We start from the raw sequence: 20,482 nt of genomic DNA, 5'->3' as shown, positions 1-20,482 counted from the left end.
GTATGGAAAGCTTCAGTGATTTTGTGACCCAACTTAATGATAACCCTTTGGGACTGTTCTTTACAGCCCAAAGTGATCAGAAGCAATTAGCCTTTTTGGATATTTTGGTCATTGGGAATGCTGATGATACCCTTTCCAGGAAAACCCATAGGAAGCCCACTTCTACCAATGCCCTTCTTTGTTGGGATAGTAGCCATCTTAAACCACTTATGAGTGGCATTCCCAAGGGCCAATATTTAAGATTCAGACTTAAATGCTCGAGCTCCGGGGATTTTAGAAACATTTGGATGATCTGCATCTACGTTCTTGAGAAAGAGGGTACCCAGACACCATCCTCACCAAGGCCCTCAAGGAGGTGGAGTCAAGGGAGAGATTCAGCACTCTCTAAGGTTAATCAAACCACAATATGGTTTATCACAACTTTTGACAATAGCTCTTCTGAAGTCCTGGACATTCTTGGAAAACATTGGCCACTTTTACAGATGGATGGGGACATTATTGGTGACGTTGAAGGGCCATCCCTTTTGTGTATCTTTATGAGGGACAGATCTATTGAAGACCATTTAACACACAGCCACTTTTTTCTACCAAGTCGGATTACCTGGTTCTCTTCCAATTTGAAAGGCTGTTACAGATGCTCTGATTGTATCGCTTACCTACATGTTACAACTGGTTAAACCTTCTCCTCTATGACCATGGGTCTTAACTATGACATATGAGCCATTATTAAGTGTCAGTCTAAAGGCATCATTTACAAAGCCTGGTGCTATTGCGGTTTGGAATATATGGACAAGACAATCAGAGAATTTAGAAGAAGAGTGTGGGAACCACTTAAGGATGTGGCCGACGAGAGGGACACCCCACTGTCGAAACATGTTACCTCCATACATAATGGTGACATTTCTGGTCTTTGATTTATGGGTGCTGAGCTTATCAAGTGTCCGGTGAGAGGAGGCAATTGGGATCAAATTGTACTATAAAGAGAAAGTAAATTGATCTATACCATTTAGACACAAGCATAATTGGTCCTGAATGAGACTATGACATTTAGTTGTTTCCTCTAATTTTTAGGGGCTTTGCAGGGTCCCTATGGTCAGTATTTGTGGAGCGGGGACACCTCTGACCTCAGGTGTTAAGCTCTGTTGCTGGCAAGATGTCAGTTTCTAAGGTCATCATAAGGACATCTAGGTTCCCCTTAAAGGGAACCTGTCACCGGATGTTTAGAATACCTAACGGTCGGTGTAGAGCAGACTGGTCAGATGGGCGTCTCCATTCTCTGGGTCCCGCACCTCCTCTTTCGGCCATCTTTGTCCTCTTTCTGAAGCTAGTGTGGAGGACACGTTCTACGTCATCTACACTACCTGACAGTGAGGTCCTGCGCAGGCACACTTCGATCTGCCCTGCTTAGTGCAGACTCTAACTTCTTAATATCCTTTTTCAAATGTGGAGGCCAAAATTGGATCCCATATTATAGATGTGGCCTTACAAGTGACTTATAGAGGGGTAACAATACGGTGGGATCAAGGGATCTAATCTCTCTTTTTATACACCTTAATTTCTTATTTGCTTTTGCAGCTGCTGCCTGACATTGAGTACTGCTGCTCAGCTTACTTGTAACCAGAATATCCAAGTCCTTCTCCTGTTTTGTATTTCCGAATTTTTTTCCATTTATTTTATATGCAGCAATAGGATTACTCCATCCTAGATGCATTACTCTACATTTATCAACATTAAATCTCTTTTGCCCAGTGTCTGCCCATTCTGACATCTTATTCAGATCATTTTGAAATATTGTACTATCAAGGTCAGTTTTTAGTATCCTACATAGTTTGGTGTAGTCAGCAAAGACGGAAAATTTACTATCAATTCCATCCACAAGGTCATTAATAAAGAGATTAAAAGGATTGGTCCTAGCACAGATCCCTGCGGCACCCCACTTCTGATTATAGCCCATTTAGAGAATGTACCATTTATGACTACTCTTTGTTTCCTATCTTTTAGCCAATTCCTTACCCATCTGCTTTTAGTTTTTCCTAGTTCTTGCTTCTGGAGCTTCAGTATAATACTGTTATGAGGTACATTATCAAATGCCTTTGCAAAGTCCAAATAAATTACATCAGCTGCATTACCAATATCCAGATTTGCATTTACTTCCTCATAGAACCCCAAGAGATTGGTTAGACACGACTAATCCTTCATGAATCCATGCTGTCTGTCAGTTATTATGTTATTCCCTGTATTATTGCTTGTTTTTTCTTAACAGCAGTTTTATGTCACTTTTTTTCTACGGTATTTACTAAAGGGGTTACATAATGTGACAATTTTATACTATACATCAGGTTGTTCCAGATGCAGCAATACCAAATCTAAATACTTTATTGTTTTTACATAAATATACATATTTAGTGCTAGATTTATTTCATTTTTTTTTGTTATTTTTTAAAAAAACATATTTACTTTCTTTTCCTTTTTTACTTAGTCCCTTTTGGGACTTTAACTTTCATTACTCTTATCACAGGTATAATGCATTGTCATGCATCAGCATGGCAATGCACTACATCTGCCAGTGATGCAGTGACAGAAACCTTTAGACCATGCTCCTAGCATGATTTAAAAGTCTTGCCATACCTGGCTGACCCAGAGATCATCATGTCAACGACCAGGCCTTTTCTATCACGTTCTGGAGGCACCGATCGGAGATCGGACCAGACATGGAACACTCTTCCTTTTCCAGCCTCCTAAATGTTGCGATTGATATCGATCACTGCATTTAGGGGGCCAAAGAGCCCAGACCAGTGCAGACACCACTCCTGTCTGTGAGAGACGGGGCTTGGCTTTCACTTAAGCCAGCTACCAGTGGCAATCCGATACATGAAAGGTTGGGAAGTCAATTCAAAATAGGATGTACCGGTATGTCCAAGGTCGAGAAGGGGTTAAAGTACTACTTCAGTGTTTTTTTTTATTTCACCACTGGAATGGTTTTTTAATCTAAGTATTTGCCCCAGTCTTATACTCACGATCTGGCATTTTTATCTGTTATCTGCCCCACTCTGGTTAGTCTTTTCCAGTTTGTGACCTGCTGGCTGCTACAATGTTTTCTGGAGCGAGGCCAAGTTGACAACTCAATCCATGAAAGTCCATGAAAGCCTTGTTCTGGCTCTCATAATTCAGTCACAAGATGGCACAGAAGGACCAGAGCAATGCTGAAAAAAGTGAGGTCACCAGAGGGTGTTTTAAAGACAGGGGCAGCAGACTGTAAAGCTACTCCTCTAGTGAAATAAAATAAGATGCTGTAGTGGTACTTTAAGTGTCATTACATGTAAATAGATTTACCTTTTAATTATTTCAACAAATTATACATCACTATATTTCTTTCTCACAACAATGTGGACCTATGTTATCAGTGCTAAACCCATAGACTACTTTCCACGATGAGCATTTGGTGAGTGTTTAATGTTAAAGAATTTCTTCAACATTTCCGCACCTATTATGTCAATGAGGTTACTTGTGGGTTTTTTTTACATGTATTTTTGTGTGCATTTTTTTTTTACATGCATTTTCTTCCCATTATTCATGCTGCAATTTTGTCTCATGTTTATATGTAAAGTGTTTAACCAAGCTGCTTTGTTTTCGATATTTCATGGCATTTGGTTTTGACAACATTTTATTGATATACTGAGGTGCAGATTACATGTGTTTTCAAGGAGTGATGGTCATTGCAAAAGGGAATTAAAATGAGGTCTACCAAATAATAATAAGAAAGATGATGGCCATCGAAATTGTATAAGGGAAGACTATTAGTAATACCTACCCGTAATAGACGTGCTAGGTCCCGCTGTTGCTCTTGCAATAATCCTCACTCTGCCGGCCACTCTGAATCTATGCCATTGTACACTTCAGCTCCCAGTCACTGACAGTAAATACCAGGAGGCAGACATTCCTGTTGGTGATGTGCTGGGAGCGGAGGTATGACAGCATGGTATTGTAAAAATACTGGCACGGTTTTGACAATATCGCTGGTGGTTTATTCAGTCCAAACTGCGGGTGCACACTTTTCCCAGGCTATAATGCTGCTTTTTTTATGATTGGGCAGTGTCATAGTGGGATGTAACTAAATACCCACAGAGTAATATTGGCACTCTAGATCTTCACAATAGAGTGGAAAGAAAAACATTTTGAGAAAAGTGCTCTGGCTTCCGATACAAATACGATTGGGCAAAGCTAGTGCTGAATTTGAGACTAACGACCTTTTTTTGAACATGTTCACTAATCTCTACTGAGGATGACCATTTATATCTGGACTATTAATGAGCCTAGTTCACTGGTGGACACAGGCAGAAGAGGGCCTCTGTGCAACAACCCTTGCATCCCAATAGCTCATCATAATGCACATTTCCACCTGCTTTGGAGGCAGAAATGGGCCCCCTACCTTTTGGGCCCCTGTGTGACTTCACAGGCTATATAAATGATATGTCCACCCATGGCCTATACATACCTGTTTCAGTATAAAATTGGTTTCACTTTTAACCTTTTGGCTTCTCATGACCATTCCCATGGTTTGTGGCCTATTTGAGACTTAAGGCCCCGTCACACTAAGCAACATCGCTAGCAACATCGCTGCTAACGAACAACTTTTGTGACGTTGCTAGCGATGTTGCTGTGTGTGACATCCAGCAACAACCTGGCCCCTGCTGTGAGGTCGTTGGTTGTTGCTGAATGTCCTGGGCCATTTTTTAGTTGTTGCTGTCCCGCTGTGAAGCACAGATCGCTGTGTGTGACAGCGAGACAGCAACAACTAAATGTGCAGGCAGCAGGAGCCGGCTTCTGCGGAGGCTGGTAACAACAGTAAACATCGGGTAACCAAGAAGCCCTGTCCTTGGTTACCCGATATTTACCTTTGTTACCAGCCTCCGCCGCTCTCACTGTCAGTGCCGGCTCCTGCTCTGTGCACATGTAGCTGCAGGACACATCGGGTTAATTAACCCGATGTGTGCTGTAGCTAGGAGAGCAGGGAGCCAGCGCTAAGCATTGTGCGCTGCTCCCTGCTCTGTGCACATTTAGCTGCCGCACACATCGGGTAATTAACCTGATGTGTGCTGTAACTAGGAGAGCAGGGAGCCAGCGCTCAGTGTGCGCTGCTCCCTGCTCTCTGCATGTGTAGCTCCGTGCGCTGGTAACCAAGGTAAATATCGGGTTGGTTACCCGATATTTACCTTAGTTACCAAGCGCAGCATCTTCCACGCGGCGCTGCTGGCTGGGGGCTGGTCACTGGTTGATGGTGAGCTCACCAGCAACTCGTGTAGCGACGCTCCAGTGATCCCTGTCAGGTCAGGTTGCTGGTGGGATCGCTGGAGCGTCACAGTGTGACATCTCACCAGCAACCTCCTAGCAACTTACCAGCGATCCCTATCGTTGTTGGGATCACTGGTAAGTTGCTCAGTGTGACTGGACCTTAACTTGGAGAGATTCCACAGATGGAAGGCAGTGCTCTGATGAGGACTTTGTGAGCAAAGATTAAACCAAATAGCAGTAGAAAATCAATATATGACATAGGTAGTCAAACTAGCAAAGGTTTAGGGCTTGCAGGAGTAAGAAATAACATACAGTATAAGCACCTAATTTGTATTAAGCCAAAGAATCATGTTGCCAGGTCACTTTTACTAAAAAATAAAACAGATCAAAAATGGAACCTAAAAAAACAATTGCAGATTTGCATAGTTTCATTATTTTCACCTACTTGTAATTTTTATCCCATATTTCAGTACATTATATAGTAAAATGAATTGTTATTTTAAAGATATCGCTTCTGAAAGAAGGAGAGTAATAAAAAAAAGGAGAATAAAGCCTCTGCATGTTTAATATACCAAACCCAAGGCCAGTAGCATCAGTCCAATGACCAGGAATACCAAGCAAAATTAATCATATTACAAATTGTAGATTTCCCATGAGATTCAATAAGAACATAAACAGACCTATAAATTTGGCGGACATTAGAATTAATCATGTGTTACTTTTCTGATCATTATTTCAAGTCAATTTTCCTGTGACAAGAGTACACAGAAATTGTACACAAACATATCAGTAATTCTTCAAAAATGTAAGGACAGGCAACACATAATTTGATTGATTTCTAAAGGATTGCCTTTATCCTGGATCTATAATTTAATCCTTTTACATAGATTTACAACACGCCTTCTAGTTGATTGATTTGTATTTTCATTTCAGCTTCCATGCTGATGATATAGCAGTAATAACAGTTATTTGCTGCTTCTAGATTTAAAGCACTTAGAAATATAAATAACTGCAACAATATTGAAAATAACTGTTGAGTTGGAAGGGTTCTCAGTTTGTTAGTTCGGTTACATTTGGAAGGATTGTCTGCTTCTAGCATCACATGTGTATGTGCTCTACCAGAGAGTGGTGCTGTAATGAAGCGGGGATGTAACAATGGGCCTGCCCTAGAGGAGCACAATGATATTGAAAACAATAAAAGCTTGATTATTATTAATCATTATTAATAAACACACTGCAGTTCTTTTATTCCTGCCAAAAAAAGAGAGCCACAAAGTGAGGGTAATAACTGAGTTTTTGTTGTGGATTTTGGAGAGGATTTTAATCCAAAATGCAGATCAAAAATTGCTTATATTGATTAAGCATCCTATTGATTTTAATGGAAAAATACATCTATAGTATACAGGGTGTTTTTCTTTTTTTAACATGGAAAAATAAGTAACATGTCCATTCTTTACGCATTTTTAGTTAAAAATAATGCTTCAAATTTGACCACTGAACCAATACAGTAGAAGCTAAAAGACACTTCATTTCTATTGGAAAGTATGTTGGGGTCTGGTAACTCTTAAGTGGTTGTCCCATGACTAAAGTTCATTTTTATCAATAGATCTTGGAATAATAATAAGTTCCACAAGTACATTTGTTAAAAAAAAATGTTCCTGTGCTGAGATAATCTTATATATGTGCCCTTGCTATGTACTGTGTAATGGCCGTGTCTGACCGTACAGGGACATGGGCTGATCATACCCCAGCTCCTGAGTCAGGGAGGACACAAAAGGTATACAGCACAGGATCACAGCTGATACGTTTTCTGTTTCAAACTTTTTTTAAACAGGCAGGGAAAGGTTTTTCCTCACAGAAAGAAACATCTGCAATCTCATGCTGTCCTGTCTGTGTACTCTCTTTTACTTCTGTTGAGAAAATGTTCCTGCTTTGTCAGACGCGGCCATTACACAGCACATAATAGGGGCACATTTATAAGATTTTTTCAGCACAGGAAAAAATTTGTTAAATACATCCAATTGTGGAATTCAGTTTTATTCCAGGATCTATTGATTGAAATATATTTTGTGGGCAAAGCCTTGCATAGTGTTTCCATGGATACTATTGACACTTGCCACTCTGCTTAAAGGGAATCTGTCAGCAGGTTTTTGCCACCTCATCTAACAGCAACATAATGTAAGCAAGGAGATTCTGAATCCAACGGTGTATCACATAGGTTATTGGGTGCAGCCGATTTCATGCATGTAGATGAGCTGGGACTGCTGTCCAGCCCACACTAGGCTCTCAATAGAGATTGCGCATGTTTCACTTCCATACACTATGACAGAGAGTATCCAAGCTCTAAATGAAGAACCATGGACTAAAGCGGTGAGCTGAAACCATTTTTTTTCTTGCCTTCCCTAAATTTGTGTTTGCTTAGTAGTGGCTGGCTGGTACAGAAAGTTGGCAATAAATTTGTCATATAGCTGAGTCAGAACCAAAGGAAATAAAATAAGAAGAAAATCAGCAGGCAAAAAATATAGTAAGGAAATAGCTAGATTCAGAAACAAGAGAGGATAATGTAATGGAAGGCAGAATCATCAGGCAAATGAAGGGTTAAGTAGTCACATTATCCAGAAGAAGCATGCCGAGGTTAAAGGTTTTGGAAAAGTACAGACCTGACAGCAGAGAAAAAAAAGATACTGACAAGCTGGTTTGCTAGTGCACCACCCAGCTCTGATGCCATTAACACTGCCTCTACTGATAGTTCTTGGCAGCCGAGGTAAATGGTGCTTTAACAATGAATATGTAACACAGGTGAAGTGATGGACCGAGGGCCCTCGCTTTACCAAGCAAGTCACGGAATCAGACAGACTTAATGGGTAAACCAGAGAAGGGTGTTTATTGAACAGAGAGAGATATACTCTACCTGATTCCCTTATCGTCATACCTGGGTACTCACACACAGATCTGTCCGCAGGAGTTCTCCGCTCAGAAGATACTCAGTCCAGAGGTGCTCTCTCTCCACTGTAGAAGGGTGATGAAGTAATCTCCTCTCGACCACACTGGACAGCTGGGCTAGTCAGGCATGGAGTTCTAGCAGGCCACATTCTGTCTCTCCTTTCTCTGCCTTCTCTCAGCACGAACTGGAAATCCCCAATGTCATTTCCTGTTTCTTCTTTCCCAGAGCCCGATCAGACCAAGTTAGCTCAGGCAGCTGGGGGGACAGTCCGGGCCAAACCATTATCCCCGGCTTATGAACCAGTCCCTTAAAGCTGTATTGCAACACATACAGGAAGCAGGGAAGCAACGTCCTCAGTAGGGGCTTCACTCCCCTACACAGGTACAAAAAAAAGAAAAAAATACAAATTAAAAATCTCTAAAACACTTAGCTTTTGAACAAAAACCTTTTCAGCTAGAAAAATGCAAGTAAAATACCTAGTGTGAACACACCCTAAAAGTTCGTAAATGCCTTATGCCATTGCCTTATTCACAGAACATGAACAAAGACAGATTCCTAGTAACTTCATACTATTGAATCATGGACACTGCTTGTGTGTAAGCTTAGTGCCTTCATACTATTGCTCTGTAGCAAACCTGGGGTGTAAATTTTTTGGTGTTTCAAATAGATGTGACATAAGCTGCTTGTGTAATTAAGCCATTTTTACTCTTAGTTCAATGCATAGTAAAATGTGTATGTGCAAAATACACAAATGTAATGTCTTCATAAAACCTTGGATCCCACTTGTAAACTATATAAACCATAAAAACAGTAGTTATAAAAAGAAGGCCATTTGCACAGTATTGCTCTCCTATACCGTCCTCTAGATAAATGTTTATAGTACAATCCCTGCAAACATTGAAAATCAACATGGCCTGGAGGACAGGTCCAACGCGTCACTATATCCTGTATTGTTTTTTTAATACTTGGGGAAATTGGATTAGAAATGAACCATTACACAGTACCCATTTACGTAAATACACAATTGTGCATATACAGTAGCAGGTCATTAGTTTGGATAATGTAACTAGAAGTCTAAACTTCAGATCTACTATACTTATTCAGAATTCCATAATTAAGAATTTTAAGTGGGTTTTCTAAGCCAACCTCCCTTTCAATATAATATTAACACTGCAAAAATTTAATTTAAAATGTGTGTATATAATGTTTTATATCTTATTGTTGTAAAGTATTAAAATTGACTGCAAGATTCTTTATATAAATGTTTTGCAGATGGTGTCCTGAATTTTACCATTTTGAATACATTTTCTAAATGTCACTAAGCAATTTTCATTCTGAATGAGGTTAGCCATTCAGATGAGAAATGTCTACTGTCATAAACATCTCTATGAGCGAAAATAAATCTGAAATAGGATTATTATTATCATTATTATTATTACCGATTATTATTATTACTGATTATTACCGATTATTTCTTTAGACAGAAAACTTTAAGAAGGAAGTAAGAAAAATAAAAAGATCTAGTTAAAAGAAAATATTTCAATAAACCCACTTTAGAACACTTTTAAAGTGTCCAGTTAACAGAAGGTGCAAGTGAGATGGATAGAGATGAGAGAGTTCATTCAATACAAATAGAATTTGTGTTGAATTATATACAGTACACAGGTCCTGGTGAATTTGAAAAATGTACACTTCGATTTGCACCAATCGCCAAAAAACCCTCAGTTGACTTTTTATTCATTGCAGAAGATTGCTTTAGTGATACATCGATGATATGACCTCTGGACAAACGTCTCTGATTCCCCATAATGTCTTGCAGCTATCACATCATATACTATATCACAGCTGATCAAGAGTAATTAGTATAGCCTATGTAAAAGCTTATGCAGGGATTGCAGCAGCCCTTTTTGAGTGATATAGAACAATGGAACAATGTCAGTGCTCACACCTTTAGAAATAGAGATAAGAAAAGAAAGTCTGATATACACCGAAACAGACAATGATGAAGATGGATGAATTAATCTCTCCGTCTTCTCCCCACCTACGCGCTGATGCTTGCGTCACACTTTGCTCACTCTCGCAGCAGAGTTTCAGCCAAGTATCATTTGTATATTCTATCCAATTCTCTCGCATGAGGGAATCATCGGGTGCTATACACTAGTCTAATCCTGGTGATCCTGACCTAATACTGAAATTCAATAGGGGAGAGAAATAGGAGAGGTGTCAGCCGCAGTGACAGTGTGACAGTGTGATTGATCGGTCATATGGTATCTCTGGCATCTGTTCTGCTTCATTTGAATTAAACATATTTTTATTATTTATTCATAATGCACTAGAAAATAGGAGCAAGGCACAACAATATATTTTGCCCCCCGAAATCTGAAATCAGTTAATCAAATATAGTGTACTTACTTTTTAGAAGTGAGTTTAGTGATTTTAACAAATAAAATTCACCAAAATCCACATATTTAACTGTGATTGTCTTCCTCCCAAACTGTGTTGCAAACAATTTTTGTATACACATCTCTTTTACTAGTCTATTTTTTTTTCTACACACACCAAACTAATATAGCACTCTATTGCAGATGCTGACTTTTTGGACATTTACATAAGTAGCATTTCTTATATTGCCATTTCCGTAAAGGGGTCTGAATTTGCTTAACAGATAATTTAAAAAAATGTTCAAAAAGTACTATGTTTTGCCTCAACTTTAGCAGTGTCCATCTTCTTGAAGCAGGCACAAAAGCATGGTTGATTGCACTTTGTCCGTGCTGCAGAAAGGAAGATGCTTAGTGATGGGTGGACTTGCAGATATCTGGGATCTGCGGGTCTAACTGGACTAAAAAAAAAAAACAATTCCGGCCCGGAATTTATTCTGGATGTCTTGCCGGATAGGGAACAGGTTCCAGCTCTTAAAATGGTGGTAGAAGGGATAGGGGGATTAGAGCAGGCACATTATACTTACCGAGTCTCTGGCGCAGCTTTAACTGTTTCTGGGCCGCTCATTCTACTTCCAGGGCTGCTCATTATTGCTCAACCATATGCATAGCTTCCCCCGTCCACCGGCAGTACTGGCGTCTGTGATTTATTGCAGTAAGATGCACCCCCAGCCTGTGTAACAGCGTGTCTGGCTGCAAACAATCACAGACCCTCTCTGCAGGTCACTATCGTGTTGGAAAACGAAATAAATTAAAAAGAAATTGGCGTAATGTCCCACCATATTATGATACCCAGCACAGATAAAGCATATGGCCACAGGCTGCAGCACCCAGCCATGCACTTATCTTTGCTGTGTATCGAAATAAGAGGAACCACATACAGGTTTTTTTTAATTATTTAAATAAATAATTTTAAAAAATGACGTGCGGTCACCCCAATTTTGATACCCAGCCATGATAAAGCCAACAGCTGGGAGCTGGTATTCTCAGGCTGGGGAGACCTATGCTTATTGAGCCTCCCCAGCCTAAAAATAGCAGCCTTCAGCCACCCATGATTGTCGCATCAATTAGAGGGAACATTCCCGGAACTTTACCCAGCTCATCTGAATTGCCCTGGGTCAATGGCAATTGGGAAAATAAGCTGCTACTACGCCTTAGATTAGTAATGGCAGGCATCTATGAGACCCCCTCATTACTAATCTGTAAGTGAAAAGAAGTAATCACAAACACAGAAAAAATACTTTATTTGAAATAAAATACAAAAAATCCCACTCTCTTTCTTTAATTTATTAACCCCAAAACACCCATATCCTACTCACTCCATACAAAGTCCCACAAGAATTCCAGCTTTGCTACATCTGAATTGACAGTGGCGGGCCTGAAAATAGCAACCTGCAGCTGCCTAGGATTGTCACATCTATTAGATTCGACAACCCCTGAACTTTACCCAGGTCATCTTGATTGCCCTGATGCAGTGGCAATCAGGGTAATAAGGGGTTAATGACAGCCACTTCAAATGACCGTACCACTCCCAACCATTAACACCTCCACCCCTGATTCCATCACAATAAACATATATACCATAGTTTTGGATTAATTGGCCAAATTGACCTTTATTATACAAACGTAACAATAATAACTTGATAGTAAATAGGTTCTTGGAGTTTCAAAACCTGGTAGAAACCAATCTAATAAGTCAACCATCTAGCAGTATCCCCATCCATGAGCATGGGTTTGGGGGCATCTCTGTTGCTAGAAAACCTTTTCTACATCACCGATTCCCCGGGCCTCCACCCTAAAGAGTCCCAAAAATTCAGGAGGAAATTAACAAACCATCTATCTGATGTACAACCTGCTATCACAATTTTGCCACCAACTCCAAGAACCCACTAACCACCATTTTCCGGAATAACCCAAACGACCCCCTTCCATACTTTCTTCCAAACATTTTCATTACTTAAACCCCCGGATTAAACAAGGCAAGAGTACAAGACCTTTCATTATGATACCTGCATGCCATTTCATAGCCCCCAACCCCTTCTTGATTATATATATGTCCCACTCATAAATTGGCCACCATCCTTTTCCAACCTCCTTAAACTTCTGACCCCACAAAGCCCACTCTTTACATTTCATTATTTAACCCCTTACTTGCCCTAAAAGAAAGCTGAGTCACTACTCCCTTGGCTCTGCTGTGGGCTTCGTTTATCCCTACATTTTAAAGTTGCCAGGTATTATGCAGTTTGGGTGACATCCAAAGAACCACTAAAGGTGGTTTCTCTATGCGTGTATAGATCAGTAACTTAAGGAGAGAGGTGTAGAGAGAAGCTCCCATGGACTGGCCTCTTGGTTTAGTCACCCTAGATGTATTGTTTCAGGGCAACTTTTAAATATATGTTTTCTCTGAGATGCTGCAAACCTGGAATGACAAGGCAGGATATGCACAATAGTAAAACAATAATGCTCACATTGTTATTCTGTAACCGGTGCTAGAGTTGCTTTTAAGATTTCCAGTTTTGCCTTTCTTGCCAATCATGATAAATGTAATGAAATTGTTTTCTTCCCTTTATCAGATCAGATTCAGCTATTCTATACAACGACCGATCTGTACTTGAAAACCACCATGTAAGTGCAGCATATCGCCTCCTTCAGGATGATGAAGAAATGAATATACTATATAACCTTTCCAAGGATGACTGGAGGTGAGATGTGTAAGCAATATGCATTTTAGTAAATTTTAATTACAATTGTAAGGAGCTGTCATTTTTCGAGTCTTCAGTAGATATGGTTGCATGAGTTCCATTTGTACATGGTGTTATTAATTTAAAATTCATTTTGTGTCATCCTTATTTAATGATCTATTTATATCTTGTCTCCACTTATCCCAAATATTAAAAACTGTGTTCTTAACCTACAGTGGGTACGGAAAGTATTCAGACCCCTTTCATTTTTTCACTCTTTGTTTCATTGCAGCCATTTGGTAAATTCAAAATAGTTCATTTTTTTCTCATTAATGTGCACCCTGCACCCCATCTTGACAGAAAAAAAACAGAAATTTAGACATTTTTTAAAATGTATTAAACAAGAAAAAATGAAATATCACATGTTCATAAGTATTCAGACCCTTTGCTCAGACACTCATATTTAAGTTACATGCTGTCCATTTCCTTGTGATGAACCAAACATGAGAAAGTCCACAATTCTCTTCCTGAGATCTTGGCTGATTTCTTTTGACTTTCCCATGATGCTACACAAAGAACCAGTGTGTTTAAGGTGTGCACTAATGCGGGTTTTACACGAGATGATATATTGTGCGATATGTCGTCGGGGTCACGGTTTTTGTGACGCACATCCGGCATAGCGCACGACGTCTTCTCGTGTGACACCTCTGAGCGACGCAGTATCGCTCACAAATCGTGAGTCGTGTACTCATCGTTAACTTTGATAATCTCGTTTATTTTCATGGATGCAGGTTGTTCATCGTTTCCGTGGCATCACACGTTGCTCCATGTGACACCACGGGAACGATGAACACAGCTTACCTGCGTCTCACGGCACCCACCTGCTTAATGGAAGGAAGGAGGTGGGCCTAATGGAGGAGAGGTCCGCCCCTCCGCTTCTATTGGCCGGCTGCTGTGTGACGTCGCTGTGACGCCTAACGTCCCTCCCACTTCAGGAAGTGGACGTTTGTCACCCACAGCGAGGTCGTCCGGAAGGTAAGTGCTTGTGATGGGGGTTAAACGAGTTTGTGCGCCATGGGCAGCGATTTGCCCGTGACGCAAAAACGATGGGGGCAGGTACGATCGATTGTGAAATCGCACAATCGGTCGTCCTGTGTAAAGTAGGCTTAAGGGCGCTTTTCCACTTGCGTACCGCTTCCGATGAAGGAGCATCGGAAGCGATATGCTAATGACCCTCTGCAGCGGTGTCAGACGAGGCTCATGCGATCGCATCACAGGAGCAGAGAAGATGGAGGGAGCACTTTCTCCTATCTCCTCCGTTGTCAGTCTCTGCATGCACCACACTGCACTCGCATAACATGCGAGTGCAGTGCGATTTTACGCACATGTGAGCCGAGACTCGGTGCAAATCGCAGCATGCTGCAATTGTACCGAGAGCCCGATTTGTGTGGAGAAAAAACAGGACAGAGGGAACTGTCTCATTGATTAACACTGGTGCGAATGCAATCCAATTTTGCAGATCCAAAGATTGCACTCTCGCAAGAAAATCGCAGATGGAAAAGCGCCCTTAAATACATCCACAATACATCTAATTAACTCAGATGTTGCCAATAAACTGATCAGAAGCTTTCAAAGACATAACATCATCATATGGACTGTCCCATATTGTTTAAAGGCATAGTACTCTTTTTGTGCGTAAACTTTTGACTTATGCCTAAAAATGCCTTAAATTTGGTAAATATAAATAATTTTGGTTCCTAATTGACCTAAAACGGGAAAGTTTTATTTTGACTTCATGTCAGATATAAGAGAAAACATGCAGATGTGTCTTTTTAGATAGTGTATGTAAACTTCTGGTTTCAACTATAGATATATATATATATATATATATATATATACATTATTCCTAGAGACCAACTGTGAGTCAGTTTCAGTACTTTTCCATCTATTGCAGTAATTTTACAGCCCTCGGCAGACCTATTTCCAAGGTCCTCTACACAATTATTTGAGTTTCCTATTGTCTTGCATTAGGTTCTTTATTCAATATGAATACACAAATAGAAATTATTTGGCAAAAATGTACATGCCCCGGGGCTCGGCTGGCTCGAGCTCTCCATGGACCCGGGGGTCTTGTCGCTCTGAAAAGGGGTCGGCGCTACACGTAGGGACTTTGGTGGGGGAGGTCCATGGCCGGAGCCGTGAGTGTTTGTAGGTGATTTAAGTTCGTGACGCCACCCACGGGTTGTGGTGAATGGATGGGCACCACCGCTGTCGTTGACTAGGCTCCCGGGGATGGTGTTGCGCAGCTTGGTGTTGACCCCCTCCGTGGGTAGGGGGATGATGATCCTGGGGGCCCGAGGGAGGTGCTGAGGCGAGGTGACGGATGCGTGCTGGGGTGTCGGCACGGTGCGGTGCGGTGCGCGGCCCGAAGGCACTGTTGTACTCACTATGCGAAAACACGCTGGAGTCTCTGGTAAACCAAACAAGATGGTGAACGGTGCCCGCAGCCGGCTGTTTCCCCTTAACAGGTTGGTGGTTTCCGCCTTTTTTCTGCACCTCTCTTGTGTGAAAGTTATGACTCTTATGCATAAGCAACGGTAGTCCGCTCCCCGGCTTGCTGTGTGTCGGGAGAGCCCTGTGTGCCCGCAGACGCTGGCCCCTTGGGTCTCTATGCCTTGGCGGTGGCTTTACCCTAATGGTTGGGCTGTTGTCTTCATTCGGTTCTTGTGTGGGAAAGGTCCTAAAGTCCAGTCCTCAATCAGTTAATTTGACTTAGCCTAGTTGTTTCTGGGCCTCGTACTGGGTCTGAGTACCCCTCCTGGTGCTCCGGTTTCCAATCGGTTCCCCGGTTCGGTACCAGTGGGACACCGCCTGTCCCCTGTCCCTATGGTTCCACTGGCTGTAATCCCAGCTCCTGCAGGTGACCACCACCGTCTGCCTCCTTGCCAGAGGTGACTGGGCTCCAACCCAGACACCTGGTGTAGGCTTTTGGCAGGCCTGAGTACCGGTCTACCCTTGAACTTCACTCAAACTCATCTACTGTCTTTTCCCGCCTCCGGGACTGTGAACTCCTCGGTGGGCCGAGCCAACCACCTGGCTCCGCCCCCCTGGTGTGAACATCAAACCCGGAGGGTGGTGACAAGGGTTTTGTAGTTTGGCTGCTGTCACCTTTTTAGGGGAGGGTGTGTGTGTGTGGGACTACCTGGGATGACCTGACTAGTCCAGGACGTCACACAAACAACTCTAACCCAAATATTTGCCTATTGGCCCATCTGTAATGCTGACCTAATGAATAGGAACGACTCATAACTGTGAGTCTGCTGTGCCCCTTGATTGCTCCTGTTGGGTAAACCTTTGGGCTAAAAGTAGAGCGCACAGTATGCTTCCTTTAAATAAGACTTCAATCGTTTTTTTAGATAAACAAACTATATATAATTTGAAGCTTAAATGGGCTGTCCACTACATGGACAACCAATTCTCAATCAGCAACACTTATACTCACCACCAATTCAGAGGTGTCATCACTCACTCTCCCAGTGCTCAAATTAGGCTATTACATCACGAGAACCCTGTGCCCAATTAATACTGGCTTCACTGTCCCAGACTTCGGACAAATCAATAATTAAGAGGGACACCCGCAGCTCTTTTTAAAATTTGATTTGTCTGAAGCAAGAGACAGTGAAGTCGGTGCTGATTGGGCACAGGCCTTGCATAACGTATCAATGTTATGTGAGCCCCGGGAGAAGTAAGTCACCAGAAGTAAGTTTAAGTATTATTTTAATGGGGGAAAACATGCTGATTGAGAAGGAATTGTCCAAGTAATATCCCCTTTAAAGAAGACCTTTCATCATATTTTTCATGTTAAACTGGAGACAAAAGGTAATATTGGCTGCAAAGTGGAATAAAATGTTTGGTCTTTTTAGTTTTTTTTTTATTTTCACCTCTTTATTGCGGAGATTTTAGCAATCAATGAGTACCTAATGAGGTTACTTTTATTAAGTCCATGTCCGTGATGTCAGAGAGTTTACAGTGGGGGTGTCTACGTCTTCTCCCTAACATGCATGCTGACCAAGCACCAAGCAGGCTCCAACGCATTGACAAAAGAAGAACACACCCCCAAAATAGCTTATTTCAGGTTTCTCAGTGTATGAGATATAATAATACAGCTCCAAGCTACTGGTCTAACGTCATGCGTCCTGCATGATTAGCAAGTGCTGGGAGTAGAGCACAGATGAGACCTTTCAGATAAGGTCATTATATAAGAAAAGCATGCTGTCATTATATGTCTCACACAAGAGTAGCCTGCTCTGCTCTCACCGCAGAGTGTAAAAGTTGCTCTGAGCACAGCAGACATGAGTGTGATTCTGACTCCTTTGATTCCTCTTCTCAGGACTGGAAATATGGGGGAATGGATAGTACAGCAGGGGAGAAAGAAAGCTCATATAAGGGTTTGAAATGTTAACCCGCTAAACTCAGCTGTGCTGCCCCTTTACCTCTAGGTATCAAACACTATGCTAATATCTTCATAATGGAAAGGCAAACAAGTTTTATTCTGCTGCGTAGTCACTTACAGTATACATAGTGTGTCCAGTTGAGCATGAAAAATTTTGTTAAAGGCTCTCTTTAGCCATTCCAGCAGTAAAAGTATTAAATTAATATTTGCAGACTAATAAGAATTATTATATTTATTATTATATTTTCACATTTTTGGAAACATTTTAAATATAATATAGAATCATTGAAAATAAATGTGTACACTATTAGGAGAACACTTTACGGATTTTTGCAGTCACTAGTGATGAACGAACCCGCAGATATTCGGGATCTGCGAGTCCAACTTGATTTTAAAAGAAAAAAAAAACAGTTTGGGACCGGAATTAATCACAAAAATTCTGCCAATCCTCATATAAGGGGACCTCAGTATTGTGCCCCTTCATGACCATGGACGGATATATCCATCATGGAGCATGTCCCGTTAAGCCCTGCCCCCTGCCGCGGGCAGGCGGTGGTGATCAGCACACATATCAGCTGTTTTCAACAGCTGACATGTGTGCCTGCATGTTACGAGTGGAATCGCATTCCACCCGTAACATTAACCCCTTATATCTCGCTGCCAAAGTCTGGCAGCGAGATGTATATACGCGCGGTGAAGATTTTCACTTACCGCCGCCCCCACCGGAAGTCACGTGAGTGATCCCGTGACTTTCGGTGGTTGCCATGGTAGCACAGGGTCATGTGATGATGCCTGCAGCTATGACGTTTCACTTTCGTTTTCATCTGGCCCGGAGGCCAGTGAAGCAGGAAGTGACTGTATCTGCTGTTTACAGCTGTATAGCTGTGATCAGCAGATAGATCAAAGCAATCGGATTGCTGATCGCTATAGCCCCCTAGGGGGACTAGTAAAATAAAAATAAAAAGTAAAAAAAAGTTTTAAGAAATAATAAAAAAAAAAAAAATCTAAAAGTTCAAATCACCCCCCTTTCCCCCCATTGAAAATTAAAAGGTTAAAAAAAAATAAATATACACATATTTGGTATCGCCGCATTCAGAAATGCCCGATCTATCAAAATATAAAATCAATTAATCTGATTGGTAAACGGCATAGTGGCAAAAAATTTCCAAATGCCAAAATTACGGTTTTGGTCGCCACAAGTTTTACGCAAAATGCAATAACAGGCGATCAAAACGTAGCATCTGCGCAAAAATGGTACCATTAGAAACGTCAGCTCGAGACGCAAAAAATAAGCCATGACTGAGCCATTGATCCCAAAAAATGAAAACTCTACGGGTTTCGGAATATGGCGCAAAACATACGCCACTTTTATTGGACAAGCTTGTGAATTTTTTTTAACCCCTTAGATACAAGTAAACCTATATATGTTTGGTGTCTACAAACTCGCACCGACCTCAGGCATCATATTCATACATCAGTTTTACCACATATATTGAACACCGTGAATAAAACATCCCAAAAACTATTGTGCCATCACACTTTTTTTGCAGTTTTTCCACACTTGGAATTTTTTTTCTGTTTTCCAGTACACCATATGTTAAAACCTATGGTTTCATTTAAAAGTACAACTTGTCCCGCAAAAAAAAGCCCTCATATGGCAAGATTGACGGACAAATAAAAAAGTTACGGCTCTCGGAAGAAGGGGAGCAAAAAACAAAAACAGAAAGTGCCCCGGGGCTGAAGGGGTTAAAATGGTGATAGATGGGCTAAGGAGATTAGAGCAGGAGCGTTATACTTACCGAGTTTCCCATGTAACTAACACGGCTTCCAGGGCCACTCATCCGGGGTCGGTACACGGATTCTGAATTTTACAGCCCGAGTTTGCCCATCAGTAATAGTCACCTGATTTGCAAACAGTAAGATGATATAGGAAAACGTTTTAGGCTCCAATTCATGAAACAGGTTACACCAGAATAGTAAATCTGCTTGACATATCATAAAATTTTTGGCAATTATAGTTGGGTAAAAAATGTGAAGCTTGGTGAGTCCTGGTCAGCTCCACCAACCTTTAAAAGTAGACTGAGTTTAGGAGGAAGGGCTGTGACCTACCGTGGCCAATTGAGTATTCAGTTATGTCACAAAAGTTGGGTAAATTGCAAAAAAACATATGTCAGTCTCCAGCTGGCGTACACAGCTGAAATAGTTGCCAAATTTATAAAGAGGCACTTGGAAGTGGAAGAGTAAAAGCATATGTAGCCTCATATCTGAGTATAAGTCCAGAGTCACACTTGTGCATATCTTGTGCGAGTCTCGCATCGCATCACCTGACACAGCCTGATGCTCTTTGAACAGGATAGAAATACAACCCCTGGTAAAAATTATGGACTCACCTGGCTCTGAGGATGTTCATTCAGTTGTTTACTTTTGTTTAAAAAAAGCAGATCACAGACATGGCACAAAACTAAAGTAATTTCAAATGTCAACTTTCTGGCTTTAAGAAACACTAAAAAAATCATGAAAACATAATGTGCTAGCCAGTAACGGTTACTTTTCAAGACCAAAGAGGGGGAAAAAATTATGGAATCACTCAATTCTGAGGTAAAAATAATGGAATCACCCTGTAAATTTTCATTCCCAAAAATAACACCTGCATCGAATAAGATCTGCTCGTTAG

General features: G+C 41.2%; 1 protein-coding gene across 3 annotated transcripts in view; it reads left to right on the top strand.

Moving 5' to 3' along the window:
* The window catches only part of PDE1C (phosphodiesterase 1C), a 1,233,587-nt gene that overhangs the window by 1,032,358 nt on the left and 180,747 nt on the right, over positions 1 to 20,482 (top strand). For all 3 annotated transcript variants that reach the window (XM_075315087.1, XM_075315088.1, XM_075315090.1), the window contains one exon: positions 13,248 to 13,376. In XM_075315087.1, the coding sequence (XP_075171202.1) occupies positions 13,248 to 13,376 (129 nt within the window). The remainder of the gene's footprint in view (positions 1 to 13,247; positions 13,377 to 20,482) is intronic.

The sequence above is a fragment of the Anomaloglossus baeobatrachus genome, chromosome 6 (assembly GCF_048569485.1).
Source record: "Anomaloglossus baeobatrachus isolate aAnoBae1 chromosome 6, aAnoBae1.hap1, whole genome shotgun sequence".
Lineage (NCBI taxonomy): Eukaryota > Metazoa > Chordata > Amphibia > Anura > Aromobatidae > Anomaloglossus > Anomaloglossus baeobatrachus.
The sequence above is the reverse complement of the archived record's forward strand: the minus strand, read 5'-3'. Positions and strand labels throughout refer to the sequence as shown.